Source organism: Micrasema longulum, unplaced genomic scaffold (genome assembly GCF_059751315.1).
Source record: "Micrasema longulum isolate JH-2025_06_02 unplaced genomic scaffold, ASM5975131v1 h1tg000952l, whole genome shotgun sequence".
NCBI classification, from domain to species: Eukaryota; Metazoa; Arthropoda; class Insecta; order Trichoptera; family Brachycentridae; genus Micrasema; species Micrasema longulum.
This window is the reverse complement of record NW_028278143.1, coordinates 70975-85974: the sequence shown is the minus strand read 5'-3', so window position 1 is coordinate 85974 and position 15000 is coordinate 70975. Positions and strand designations below refer to the sequence as shown.

At 32.3% G+C, this 15000-nt stretch overlaps 1 protein-coding gene across 1 annotated transcript; it reads right to left on the bottom strand.

Moving 5' to 3' along the window:
- Positions 1-296: 296 nt before the first annotated feature.
- LOC148277941 (glutathione S-transferase-like) lies at positions 297-14595 on the bottom strand. Its single transcript, XM_088232130.1, has 4 exons — positions 14261-14595; positions 7484-7651; positions 2440-2561; positions 297-533 (listed from the first exon to the last, which is right to left on the bottom strand). The coding sequence occupies exons 1-4, from the start codon at positions 14403-14405 to the stop codon at positions 360-362; spliced, it is 609 nt and encodes a 202-aa protein (XP_088088256.1). The 5' UTR covers positions 14406-14595; the 3' UTR covers positions 297-359.
- Between the last annotated feature and the right edge of the window lie 405 nt (positions 14596-15000).

Below are 15000 nucleotides of genomic sequence, written 5' to 3'. Positions count from 1 at the left end.
TTTTATTGCGTACGGATGACGCCAAGGTTACCAGGTTTCTGAGTGTTTCTTCGGGAAGCTTTTCTCGTTTAGCAACTTGTAATTTCTCTTTGGATGTCTGTCGTGGGCACAGCCAAATAAATGTTGCTCTTAGAAGCGACGCGCAGTACGCGATGAGACTGAAGAGGAAGCTGCACATTTTATATATCCATGAATGTTAACCATTATTAAAAATTCAAATTCATAAAAATTATCTTCAGGCTTCTTTGACAACTGCTCCAGTGTTGTTGAATAAAACAAAAAAATGGATGCTTAAAGTTTATTTCCCTAATAACATAATAATTCTTTAGCACCACGTTTTTTAAAGCTTGCATCATTATCTACGTAACCCACACATCAGGTTTTGGTCTGTTCGCTATATATTTTCTGAGACTCTCTTTGCTTCTGACTTTCTCGACGAGAGCTCGAAGATTTGGATATGGGTGAAGAATATCTCCCGACATGGAAACCACTAGGTCAATGAAGCCAGCGAAATAAATATCCACCCAAGTTACCTGGAAGGAATTAAATTAAAAATAAGTTATTACATTACGCTGTAATATGTGTCTTCATCAACACGATAATCTTATATTTATAAAAATGAATCGCCGTGTTGTGTCTCGAAAAAACTCGAAAATGGCTTGACAGATTTACGTGCGGGTTTTTGTAAAATTTTCTAAATCACGTTCGCATGGTTTACAATCAATAACATCTTCAATATGTTCATTCGACTGAAAAGCATATTTTGAAAAATTTGGAGGATCTTGTTTTTTTGTCTAATAAAAAAGTTTGAATTTTTACGTTTACAAACAACAATTATTTTTAATGGATACTAAATTGATTAATTCCATTACAATTTCTTAAATTCCACATATCAACTTATTTTGAATGGACTTTTAGTAATGTTTTAATAATTTTAACTGACATTTGAGACATTTAAAAAAAACGGACTCTTACACGGAATGCACCACTGTCGGTAAGTAGCGTAGAGTTTGACATTTGCAAAAAGAATTCTGTGTTTGAAAAATCATTTTTTCATGTTTTGGAATTCAACCACAAACAAGTACCAAGGTACCTACCTATGCAATTAAATCCAATATTTTAATATTAAAAATGTTTCGTTTTGGAATTCAATCACAAACAAGTACTTAGGTACCTACATATCAATGAAAAGTATTTTTTCTTTTATCCGGAAAGTTTTTGCACGCTTTCACGATACAGTTATTTTTCTTTTATTATTATTTATTTATTTATTGACGGACTTATACCGTCCATTCCAACAATGGTAAATAGAATTTCTTACACTAAATACAAGTACAAATTAAATTAAATACAACAAAATAAAATTAAAGATAGGACAAAAAAAAATACTGCCTCAAGACAAAATTTGGTCTATTGTAGTTCTTTCTTCGAACGAAACACGGTTGACGATTAAAGAATGACTAAATTCGCGTTGGGCATGGGTTGAGTGCCATAATTTTAGAGGGCTCAGGGTAAATCGCGCTATGAATTTTCTTCATCAACACGCATTCACGTATTTTCTCCATATATTGTGGCAGTAGAGTAGTGATTTTTGCACGTTTGATTTGAGCACGATGAGGCCTCTTAGCCAATCACACGTGGAGATAAAACAAAAAACAAACCCTTATTACGAATATATAAATTGCTTAAAAAAGTCAAAAATAAATAACGTGTGTAATTAATTACGAAAAAAATGTTTGTTCAACCAGCTAATAGCAGGCAAGCTAACGTTCGGGCAGGACAACGTCTGTTGGGTCCGCTAGTCACAAATAAAAGTTCATTTGTGGTCCCGTGGCCGAGTGAGCACTACCACAATTTGTTTTACATTTTCGCACGGTTAGTTAGACACAACTAGATTGATTAAACTTCAAAATTTGGGTAATTGGTTAACCATAGAAACGTATAAAATATAGAACTATAAATCGACAATTTATTTTTTCTTTGCGATTGTTTTGCTTTGGATATTTTCAAATCAATCGTCTCGGGAACGCACCTCAAAATCTCAAGCGTGGTCATCAAATGCACTTACACTAAAATACGAGGCGGACAAATAAACATTGATGCCAACTTAAAATTTTGGTTTACTTCTTTTTCAGGGTGTTTACCTTAGGGTAGTCATGGAGTCGAAACACTCTTCGTGGATTCTAGTACTATTTCAGACACAGAACTGTAACCTTCGTCTTTCCAAACAATGTGAAGTATATAACGGGTATAAAGTTACGCCTAGGCATAGTAGTAGAATAAGGATGGGAATATCATCCATATTATAGTGGTAGAACAAGGATGGTACTCCCATACTTATTTTATCACTGTCTTTAGGCGTAACTGTCTACTGGGTTTATAAGTTAGGCCCAGAGAAATATATGGCATAATAAGTTAATCGTTAGAATATAAAATTACCGTTGATCCATAGAAACAACCCTCTGATGCGATTTTCTCAAACCTGCTCATCACGAATTTGACTGCATCTTCTCGATCTTTAAGGGCTGAAGGAGTATTAAGTCTCCAAGATTCCTTGAAAACTAAAATTAAAACAACAGTAAAACAAAATAGATTTTGGCTTTAGGTCTATCATATTTACAAAATAAAACAACGGGCGTAGCAAACTGAAATAATAACATGTCATCAAACGGTTTTATTAACATTAATACATTACAAAAGAGATTTAGAACGTTTTATAGAAGGGAATATAGAAGTCTAGGCATTTACAGGGCTAATGATCTGTCATTGGCTAATTTAAGTGGCCAATTTACACATTGGGTAACATTTACCATTTTGCCTAACAGTTAAATAGGAACAGTTGTAACAGCCTCAAAGAAATTTGAATTGTTTTTTCTGAGAAAAATAATTGTTTCTGTCCGGATAAACGCAACAGTTATTTTTTTTAAAACTTGTGTTTGCGGAAAAAACCATGGTCAGGATAGAAACTGTTTAAAAAATTAGTTATAGCAGTTTTAAGAGCAGCGTGGAGAGACCGTAGCCATACTTTCCTCTTCCCCTTTACGAAAATGAAAAAACGTGAAACAGTTTAATTTATTTTGTAAAACTGTTCCAGCAGTTGCTAGTATCAGATTTTTATTTAGTTATAAAGAGACAGTTGCTCGGTGCATATATGTACTTTTATGCACCCCAAAATGTTGGGACTATAATTTGACTCGTGCATAACTTATGATACCAAGCGTGCCTTAAAGAAACAGTGATAGATACTGCAATGGGTAGTATCCATACTTCCTCATACAAATGAAATCATACATATTAAACACGCTAATAACATAGATATACAAATTGTTAAGAATATCGAGAATATCCATTTAACTTTTAATTATTATAACATCTTTTACTATGGAGCAACAGCTATGCAAACAATGCACCCTTTTTACAATCTCTCGAGCAGATTCTAGAAGAAAACAAACATTTAAAAAAATAGTCTTAGCCAGAGATATCAACATAAATATTCTAAGTGGAAAATCTGTTGTAATTGAATACACTAACCTTCTTATGCTCTATAGATTTATATAATTAATTAATGTACCGAAGAGAGACACGTAAGGCAGAAATTTGTATCGATCACATTTTTGCTGAAACAATTAACAGCACTGTATATGCTGTGCTTCACACCTCTATTACTGATCATTACACCACTGCAGTTGGTATTTAAGCCACAGTTCTCCATCCAAAAAAGTCGATAACTCATCATAGTAAAAAAAAATTGTTCCATATTTTTTTAAAGATTATCATATTATTATAAATTATTTAATTTTATACTGATTTTCTTTAGACATCTTTAGTAAAAAATATGCTGTATTTTATATTTAAATAAAAATGAAATGCTGTCAGAACAGGTAGTTACTATACCAGCGAGAATAAACAGTGCTTACTTTGTTTGCTTATATTTTAATTTTGCCCATTTGTATATTTTTTGACCCTCTTCACTGTTTTGCAAACAGAATTTATTAATGCTATGCTAATTATGAACGCCAATTTTCGACACTTAACTAAATGTACACTCTGTACTGACAACGAAGAAACTTTTAGCGTGATACCTACAATAATGAGGGCAATGTTTTTAAAATACATATGATCAAAAGTAAATGGGTATTTCTAACTTTAAATGCCCGCGTCTCACCAATCAAAATCATTTTTTGTAATCATATTAACAGCACTGTTTTTGACAATCTGTTAAAGTTTGAAGGCAATTGGATGCATAGTATTTCGTCAGCGCCTGTTTGCACTCAAACAGACTCACTAGTCTAAAAATTGCTGTGTTCCGATTTTTACAATGGATAAAAAATTGGTACAACGAACGTGCCTCAAATTTTGTGTTGCTAATGAAATTTAGGGTGTATAATTATTGAAAATGTTGAATAAAGCCTTTAAAAAATAGCGTTTGTCGAAAATACGGGCATACGAGTGGTATAAGAGGTTTAAAGACGTTCGTGAATGCTTAGATGATGATAAACATACTGGACGTCCAGCAACGTCAAGCGTCAAGTTTCGTCAAGAAAACATAAAATCGGCAAAGCAAATCATGTTGAAAAATCAATGTGTACCAATCCGAGAGTTTGTTGTGTTATTGAGCATCTCATCATTGAGATGTTTTGGGTATGAAACGCGTCACTGCCCCCCTCGTCCCAAAAATTTGATACGATAAATCGTGGTATAATTTTTTGGGACGAAGGTCTCATACAGCGGTGATTGTTTCGGAGTTGTTGGCCGAAAATTCGACTAATCTCATCAGCCAAGCACCGTATTCTCCAGACCAGGCCCAGTCTGACTTTTTTCTTTTTTCAAGACTATAATTGCTATTAAGAGGAACACGCTTTGAGACGATTGATGCCATAAAAGAGAATTGGCTGCGAGACCTAAAGGCCATACCTTTGCAGGCCTATGAAAAATGCATGGACAATTGGATAAAGCGTTGGCATCTATGTATCGTCACAAATGGCAAGTATTTTAAAGGGGATAGTAAAAAAATATTGAAAATGAAAATTTTGCGTTTTTTCCAAATTACCGTTTATTTTTGATCATAAGGTACAATGCATTTTTTACTCAAGTATTTCAACGATTTTAGATATTCACAGGGTTTATGATCTATCTCTCATTGACTGGTTTAGAATACTCTTTTCTCACTTTGATCATTCATCATTCCGCCTTTGCTACACAGAGTGAAAAGCGTTAACTTTGTTAGCTTTTACATTGTTTTTCAAAATGTTTTCCACCTCTGTAGTAATTTCTGTCAATAGAATAAAGTGAGTTTGTTTTCAATATACCAAGGAACTTCAAGAAGACTTTTCATCCCAAGAGACCGCTGCCGGCGTCAAGCTGCCACGCCAAACGTCTGGTATATGTCAAAGCTCAATTTGTTTTTAGTTTCAATATTTTGGTTTTTACGCTTTTTTAAATATACACAAGGTGCTTACCAATGAAAATGCAGTTTTTACAAACTAACTAGGTAATTCGAACGTGACTAACTTTCATTTACGCGAGAATTTCGAACATTATATTTTTTGCCTTAAAGCCAACTTATTTTTTCAAATCAGTTGGTAATTTGTTTTTTTGTCATTTTTGTCGTCTCAGACATGATTTTTTTAAAATAAAAAAGTTATATTTACGTTCTTATGATTAACTAAAATATTTTTACGTTGAGGACCATTTCCGATAAGTAGTAAATAACCCACTATTAGAAAATGGGAATCAAGTTGTGGTATGGTGGGGTTCGAACCTCGGACTTTTGATCTGTGAGTCCGGGACACTAGCTTCGGGACCACAACTCGGCTCATTTACATGATGTATTTTTTTAAAGAAACTAAATAAATAGTCCAGATCTTGTCTTGATGTCCCTTGTGTTTGTCAATGCTTCTTTTGTTTCTTTTTAAATGTTTTTAACTATTCCTGTTTTGTAATTTTAAAAATCTTTAAATTGTATAAATGGACAATGTCCGTTAATACACAAATAAATACAAACACACAACCAACTTGAAATTAGTGCAAGTGAGAGGGAAAACATTTTTGAGAAGGCAATTTGGAAGTGTAGACATTTCACTTCAGGGTGCCTGGAAGAATGACTAGACAGGTGCCACCGTTTTGTAGCAACAATTCACGGACAGTGTATACTTGTAATGCCGTATTAAACAGACTTCATGAACTCGGCGATAGTTATTCCCACGTATCTGATATATTTAGAGTAGGGTATTGTTCCTGTAGAACAAACCTTTTGGACTTTTTCAAAGATAGTGAATGGTAATTATATTTATTTATTCATGCATTTCATAATATATATATATATATATATACATTTTTTTGTTCACTTTGCCTAGCTGTGTGAAACAGTTTTTATGATTTTCTTGTTGTTTTACTGTAGAATGTTTTATTATTTACACTTTCTACTGAATATGCTGTATAATTTTTTAAATGTAAATCTTGTATAATTTTTGGTTTATTTTTTTTTTTATAAATCTTGGGTTTAAGGAAATTCATATTTAAAAAAAAATGTTTAGCCAAATATGTTAATATTATAAATGTCTGTAAAAGGCAGATTTGCCGTTTATGTCAATAAAAAAATTAATAATAATAAATAAATAACCTATGACCTGAAATTGGCTGTGTAACATTAATCATTCAGTACATGTTTCAACGTCCACACTTTCTCAACTCTTCTATCTGTTCACTTTTATGAATTAAAAGAGCTGTAACCTTTATTGATGTGGGGGAAGTTCATCTGGCTGAACTATTTTAATCCAGTCATGTCTATAAGCATTTGGACCTACTCAAAATATTGTTGATACAATCAGCTGTTGAAAATTTTATCACTCTTTCGAATACACGCCTTCACGCATATTCATATACCCACAAGCACAAATCTGTCTGTACACATGCATACTGACACGCACTTCACACAAATATTTACATAAGCACCATTATTTATCAACTATGTTTTGAGAATGTCCAAATGTTTGTAGATAGACTGGATATCCTCTCTAGGGACTTATTAAGATCTAAATTTGTTGCAAAAGAGAGTGAAAACATTTTTGAGAAGGTAATATGATTAAATATTGTTGGATGCAGGCAGAGTCGTGAATGTTATACATTGTGTAATGTGGGCACTTAAACCAGCCAATGGCAGGCCATAAGGCCTGTAAATGCTTAGATATCCATATTCCCTTCCCGAAAATTTTTTCTCTCTCTGTCGCAACAAATTCAGACCACTTTCAATTTTTATTGAAAAAATATTGAATAATACCAAATCTTTGAAATAAAGGCAAGCCTTAAATAAAGTTTATCGAGATTCATACAGAATGGGGATTATTACGCAATGTGTAAAGTGATCACCCAATCCAGCAGAGAGTATGTAATTAACCTTGTAAATGCATTGACTTCTATATTCCTTTCTCAAAAAGGCTTGCGTGGATGTTTATTAAGTAAATACTGTTAAAAATTTCCTCACTTCCATTAATATCTTTCAAGTTGTCAACCAACGCTTCTAAAAGAGCTTCTGTGAATGGATCTTCGTGAACCAGACCAAACCTTTTTCCCAGGTATCTTGCAATGGCTGTGGATTGGTTGAGAATCTTTCCATCAACTTCGAGTACAGGCAGTTGGTGATATGGAAACACTAAAATAATAAACAAACAATTTATAATACGATACATACGACTTTTATCCTTATTCAGAACTGTAAAAATATATTTTTTAAAACAAACATTATTTGCAGATAATATTATGCGTGGATTTAATTTTTAAATACGTGATACGGTACATGAACAATTTAAAGAGTACCTAATTTTGTATTGAGATATATGAAAATTTCCTAAATTATTGATTGAAATTGTTATTAGAAGCAAATATTTATTCCTATAAACATTTGGTTCTAATAACAATTTCAATTAATAAAAACAATGACATGTAATAATTTTAGCTTTTATCAGCGAGTGAAATAGTTAATGCATGCCTGGGACTTATCAGTTTGCAACTTAGAAAGGATATTGCTAATATATATACATATATATTTATTGTAAATATTGTAGCAATATCCTGTTTATATTATATTATTGTAACGGTAAGTATATATAATAGATTGAAGTAAATTATTTGGTCCCAGTTGGGCGACATTATCAAGGTAGGTTATCACAAATTTATTAGTTATAGAAGAAAAATGAAGATAACCAAATAAAGTACCGACAAACAACTTACCCTTCACCAGTGTCGCTCAACCGGCAAGAACATGAGAATTCTCCAACAGAATAAGATTATGTTGTATAAATTTAATTTTATGAACGGCATCAAAAACGTTATATATAAAAAACTTTACTGTAAAATTGAACAAATATGACTCAAAAATATGGATTCTATGAAATAATCAACTCGTTAGTGAAATACAAAATTTTAATAAAAGAAGCAATCCTCTACAAATGTAACAAGATTAGTTAATATAAAGAGTCAGAATTCTGCCTAGTAAATGGTTGACAATAAATTTATCTAAAAAGTAAATATTCGTAACAATAATAATGACAACTGAAATAGATTCTTGATTGTTTTCTTCTCGCCGTAATATGGAAAAATGTTGATTTTACGAAATAAAATCCGTACATGGAATTTGATATGCGACGTCTTCGGTTGATATTCTTGAACTCATAATTGGCTCAGTTGATGATTTCCCAGAATATTGTTTGTCGACATCTGAATTCAGTAAATGATCGTCTGCTTCATTGCATTTGTTAATTTGTGTCTCATGATCTTAAAGAAAACTTTAGAATGTGACACCGGCTTTCTCAGGTATTTACGATTAAACTTCGTAATGATAAGTGATCCATTCAAATCATGGAGTAAATATAGCATATTGTAAAATCTTTATCATAGGACAAAGTAGATAAAAAGGTGTAAGAAAATGAAGAAAATGAGATAAAAGTGGAAAAACGTAGAAAAAAAGTAGAAAAAAAGTGAAAAAGAGTAGAAAAAGGGAACCTGTATAAAATACAATCTCATTAGAATATGATATCTCTCTCTACACGAATTGCGCTAACAAATTAAAAACAAATAGGCTTACGTTACGTTGAACGTTCCCCTTCTTGAAGGACTACATTTTTGAAATATGTGGTCGCCTGCCCTTCGAGTCCTTCCGCGACAGCTGGACTGTTCGTCCCGAGTTTTTAAATGGAAAAGAATTTATTTCTAGAGCACGGACATCATATGGATGAGTTACTACCGCGGCCGTTAGATGGCGCTAAATCAGGCAACATAGAATTATATTCCAGTACTAAAATGCTTTCAAAAAACGGGGTACGTTGGACTTGTTTTTTATAACGTTACAATAAATACATTCATAGAATTAAGAATAATCCAGAAAAAGCGGAAAATCATATTTGAATACATCGAACTGTGTCCAATAATTTCCCCACTATGCCCTACTTTCACCACGCGTATTCGTGAGGTCGTAATGTAATGTTGCTTGATGGGAGAAAAAAAAATCATAACACAAATGTAAGGTAAAAAAAAATAAATCGGTTAATTTCTCTAAAATTTTATTGAAATATTGATTGACATAACAGAGTAGATAAGTAAAGGGTCATTTAATAAGAGTAATTGAATTAATGAACTTTAAACTTAAAATATAACACAATTTTTTTTTACACAAAATTGATATTTTTATATCATGTTAAATAATATTTGATGTTTTGAAGATAATGTCAGTCAAATGTCCACCACAGAGTTGTTTAATCCGAGATCCAATTTTCATTAATTCTCTCATTAGATGAGCAAAGTAGGGTAATAAAATTTACTACACTGGCAACACTAACAAAATGTTCGACGACACATGGAAAAATAATTCAATTTTTAAGAAATGCATTTGTTACATTCACATTCATTTACTAATTACAAATGAATTGTGATTGCATCCTGTTTCTTTAAGATCCTAGCAGTATTTCTACACTTTAAAAGGACACAACACGGCATAGTTGAATTTAAATCAGGAGTTGCGTACTAAGCGACGTCTACAAAGAAACTAATGGGTCAAAACGTAAACCTACTCATTTATGAGTAGTTTAGTCGCCTTCTGTTTGATGTGCGTATGCGGTTTCTGGACTATTCTTAATTATATGATCAAAACACTCGCAAAATGGTTCGTCATGTCTTTTTATAGTTTTTTCTTTCTTTTGGAATAATTAGATGGAGAGGAGCCTATAATAATCATACAAAGCCTTTTCCCGAAGGACATTTTTTTCGGGCTGAAAGCCTATTTCACTTGTCATATCTCTGACTGTCTTTCTAGAAAAATCACGTCATTCGGTGTCTCCATTGCGACGTGGGGGAAATAAAAATACTCACTATCGTATTTATTTTATTTTTAAGTTTGGATAGTGTGGATTGTAAATAGACACGTTATTTCTATTGCGTCGCCCTCAAAAAGTTCGTTAGAGAATTCAGCAACGGAATGAAATTACCGAAAGGAAAGATGAAAGCCGAGTGACCGTGATTGGAATGCGATCTCCTAGACGAGTGTGTAGGAAATCAATGCATGACAGGGTTGCGAATGATGAAATCAGGCGAGAGTGTAAATCTGAGTCAAGTATAATTGATAAGATTAAGAAAGAGTCTCTTAGATGGTTTGGTCACGTAGAATGAATGGGCGACGAAAGAATGGTAAAATAAGTAAATATGGCAAAAATGAACGGTAACGTGAGACAAGAACGACCAAGGAAGACGTGGCATGATCAGATAAACCAAAATATTAAGTCTGGTCATGTCAAAAATAGACCGAACCGAAGGGCATGTATGACAAGATGAATGCATTTGGAATAAGCTAAGAATATATGCCAGGATATACGTGTTTGGCGGTCTATTCTCCATGCCTACCCCTACGGGGAAATGGCGTGATGGTAGCAGTAGTAATAGTAAAAAATTACCCACAAATGGAAATGATATTTTCTTTACGCTAGTAACATGTTTACTTAATTATACATCATTGGGAAAAAAAACATTAATTTTTATTAATCCACAAAACAATTAGGCATCCATTATAATTAATTCATAGAAACATACGTTAGTAATTTACGATCTATTCTAAACGACATTTTAATTTTCTGAATACCTAAATAAACAAAACAAACTATCAGATAAAGTAAAATCAATATTTCGAGTACCTATATGTGAACGGTTTGTTAAAATGCCCTCTACGAATTTCCAAGGGAGAAATTAAAATGTAAATTGAGACCTAAAATTGATCGCGTCGCGACGCAGACGTCATTGAGGGTGTTATTGTGTTTTAAACATATAATATAAAGACACGTATTTAAAGTGAGAAAAAATCCCAAATTAACAAAAAAAACTATTTTTTGTAGTAAGTTCTCAAAAACTAAAATTAGAATAATTAATTGAAATAACTATATTTGGCATTTTATCTACTGTGAAAACAAATAAAAAATGGTTGTTCACTTACATTGTCGCACATCGCCAAAATTCATAACACCAAACTTCTTAGTTTTGAGAGTAAGTGCTTCAAGATGATATGAGTTTTAACTTAGAGTATGTTAGATGTATCTACTCTGAGAGTTTTAAGGTGGTTTGAATTCATGACTAACATTGAAGACCGATCATGGCCACAGCAGCCTCCTGTAACGAGCGTTTTGAGGACGCGGCGGTGGACTTGACTTGGATGTGTGTTGCCTCAGGAGAGCCTCAACTCAAGTTACATCTTCTTCACACCTGCGGGCTCCCGCCGTCCTAATGTCCATTGATGAAGATCTAACAAATTGAGATATTCGACCTACGTTTTCAAACGTTCAACTAGTTATGATCATCAAAACCATAGAATAAAGAATAGTCCAGAAAGAGCGTAGAATCATATTTGAATACATCGGACTGTGTCCAATAATTCCTCCACTATGCCTCACATTCGCCGCGCACATTCGCGATGCCGCCGGGTAATGTTGCACGATGGGAAAAAATATAATTATAACACAAATGTAACGTAAACAAAGCAATTTGTTAATTTCTCTAAAATTTAATTGTGCACGCGGAAATATTGATTGACACAACAGAAGAGATACGTAAAAGGTCATTTAATAAGAGTAATTGAATTAATGAACTTTAAACATAAAATATAAAACAAATTTTATTTAACGTAAAATGGATATTTTTATATCATGTTAAATAATATTTGATGTTTTAAAGATAATGTCACCCAAATTTCCACGATAGAGTTGATTAATCCGACATCCAATTTTCATTAGTTCTCTCATTAGTTGAGCAAAATAGGGTAAAAAAATTTACTACCCTGGCAACACTAACGAAATGTTCGACGACACATAGAAAAATATTTGAATTTTTAAGTAATGCATTTGTTACATATACATTCATTTGCTAATTGCACATGAAATGTGATTGCATCCTGTTTCTTTAAGATCCTAGCAGTATTTCTACACTTTAAAAGGACACAACACGGCATAGTTGAATTTAAATCAGGAGTTGCGTACTAAGCGACGTCTACAAAGAAACTAATGGGTCAAAACGTAAACCTACTCATTTATGAGTAGTTTAGTCGCCCTCGCGTTTCTGGACTATTCTTAATTATATGACCAGAGCACTCGCAAAATGGTTTGTCATGCCTTGGTACAGTCTTTAGTTTTTTTTTGGAATAATTAGATGAAGAGGAGCCTATACTAATCATTTAAAGCCTTTAAAAATCATACAAAAACTAACTTTTGAAATTATTCTTCATTAGAGTTCAACTTTCCTCTCCAACCAATTATTTCAGGAAGCCGAACTTTTGAAGCTTCGAAAAATCTATTGCCAGCAATGTCTAAAATATGTTTTAATGCACCGGCATTTATTTCCTTAAAAAATTAATAGATCAAGTCGAAGATTGAATAGTTTATTTGAAATCTTTTATTATAAATCCAGACGCAGGCAATGATACTCTTTTTCATAGCTCCAAAACCGTTTAATGCATTTCATAAGGATAATATGATAGAGATTGATTATTTTAATTTGTTTTGATTTAATTATTAAAGAAATTATGATTAAAAAAAGCAGATTTAAATAGCTATTTTTTTTAATAAATAGTAAATGGGTACTTTTATTACGATTTCAAATTTTTTTATTGACAAAAACAATGCGTTCTAAAACAATATTTTTTATGTCGATCATATTCTTCCAGTAGTCTTTATTGAAATTTTAAATTAAATGTAAACCCACACACAGGTGGTGCTTTCGTAGGTTTTTTTGTTTGTTTATATAATAGTACTAGTGGACCCGACAGACGTTGTCCTGCCCGAACGTTGGCTTGCCTGCTATTTGCTTGGACATAGACTTTTCATTGATAAGTAGGTACCTAGGTACTTGTTTATGGTTGAATTCCAAAGCATAAAATATTTTTTTTCAAATATGGCATTCTTTTTGCAAACGTCAAACTCCGGTTTTCCCACCAACAGAGGGATGTACTTATGTAGGAATACGATTTTTAAAAATGTATCGAATTTAATATTATTTTGATATTACCAAAAATCCAGTCAAAATAAATAAATGGGTAGTAATTATAAGGAAAAAATCGTATTGAGATCCACTAAAAACAAATGCTGTTTGTAAACATTAAAAAAAAAACTTTTTTATACACGAAGAAACAACACTTTTTTTTTTTTGTAAATGCATTTTCTTCGAATGCAACCCTGGTAGATCGACGAATAAAACATTTATGCTCCATACTTATTTTTTACACATTAAATTTAAGATTTCAATATCTACGAACACGCACAGCGCAAAGATCGACATTTCTCTGAAAACCGCACGTAAATCGGTTAAGCTGTTTAGGAAGAGTTCAGTGACATCACACGTACAGAAGAATTATATATATATTTATAAAGATATTTTGTATTTGTAATTTGTGTATACCTATTGAAAAATGCAAAGAAATAATTATAATCAATTTAAAAATTTAAAAAAATCGGCGGAACTAAGGGACGTGGGTGGTGGATAGAATGCTGGCTAGCGATAGTTTTCTGGAGGCGTCTGGTCTAGGTGATATTCACATGCCCCATATAAAAGTTGTTACTTTATTACTATTTGTTGCTATACTATTGTTGTTAACATACCTATGTGTAAATATTTTTCTGTCCCAAAATGAGTTTGTTGTAACTCCTGAGAGTACAAAAAAAAATTTTGTATGATTTAATAAATAAAAAAAAAAAGAAAAGCGGATTAGGAAAAAGAAAAAAGGATGTTGACTTACTTTTTTTCACTGCTAACCATTCGTGTTGACAAATTCGCACATCCTCGAATTCAACTCCTGCGTATGCAAAGATGTATCGGATAGATTCTGCGTATCCTTTCATACTGAAGTACGTCAATTTAAACTTAGATTTTTCAGTCGCCATTATCACTTATTTATAAGAAAGCGATTCGTGTTCATTAAAAAAAACGTTGTTTCGAATCAAAGCGCACCCCGAAGTTTTACTGTTCACCTTTTCTACACAAATAATCGAGAAACCTTAATTAATTTTCCATGCAGGTATTGTTCGAATGAACATTCCAGGACATTTACGTACTATGTCATCTAATTGATTTCTGAACTCCTAAATGAATTACAAAGATAAAACTGTTATCAATATCATTATTTATTAATGATATTACGTATCTTGATAAGTTTTCAACTGATAAAACTAATAGAAATCTCTTTTCAATAAATATAGGCAGGTATGTTAAATATCATTAATCATAAAATATATTATATAATGTTGTATCTTATTATAATAAATCATAAGTTTATTATGATAAACGCCGATTATAATTCAAATATAGGTACAGACGAAGAGAGAATAATTAATAAAAAAACGGAATTCATCGCTATTGCCCGTTCCACACCCAGCGTTGCAAGGGGCACCGAATTGGCGAATCGAATTGGAAGATGATCAGTCTTCGGCTTCAGATGTCAGTCCAAGAACCAGGAAAAATGAAATGTTGCAGTTTAAA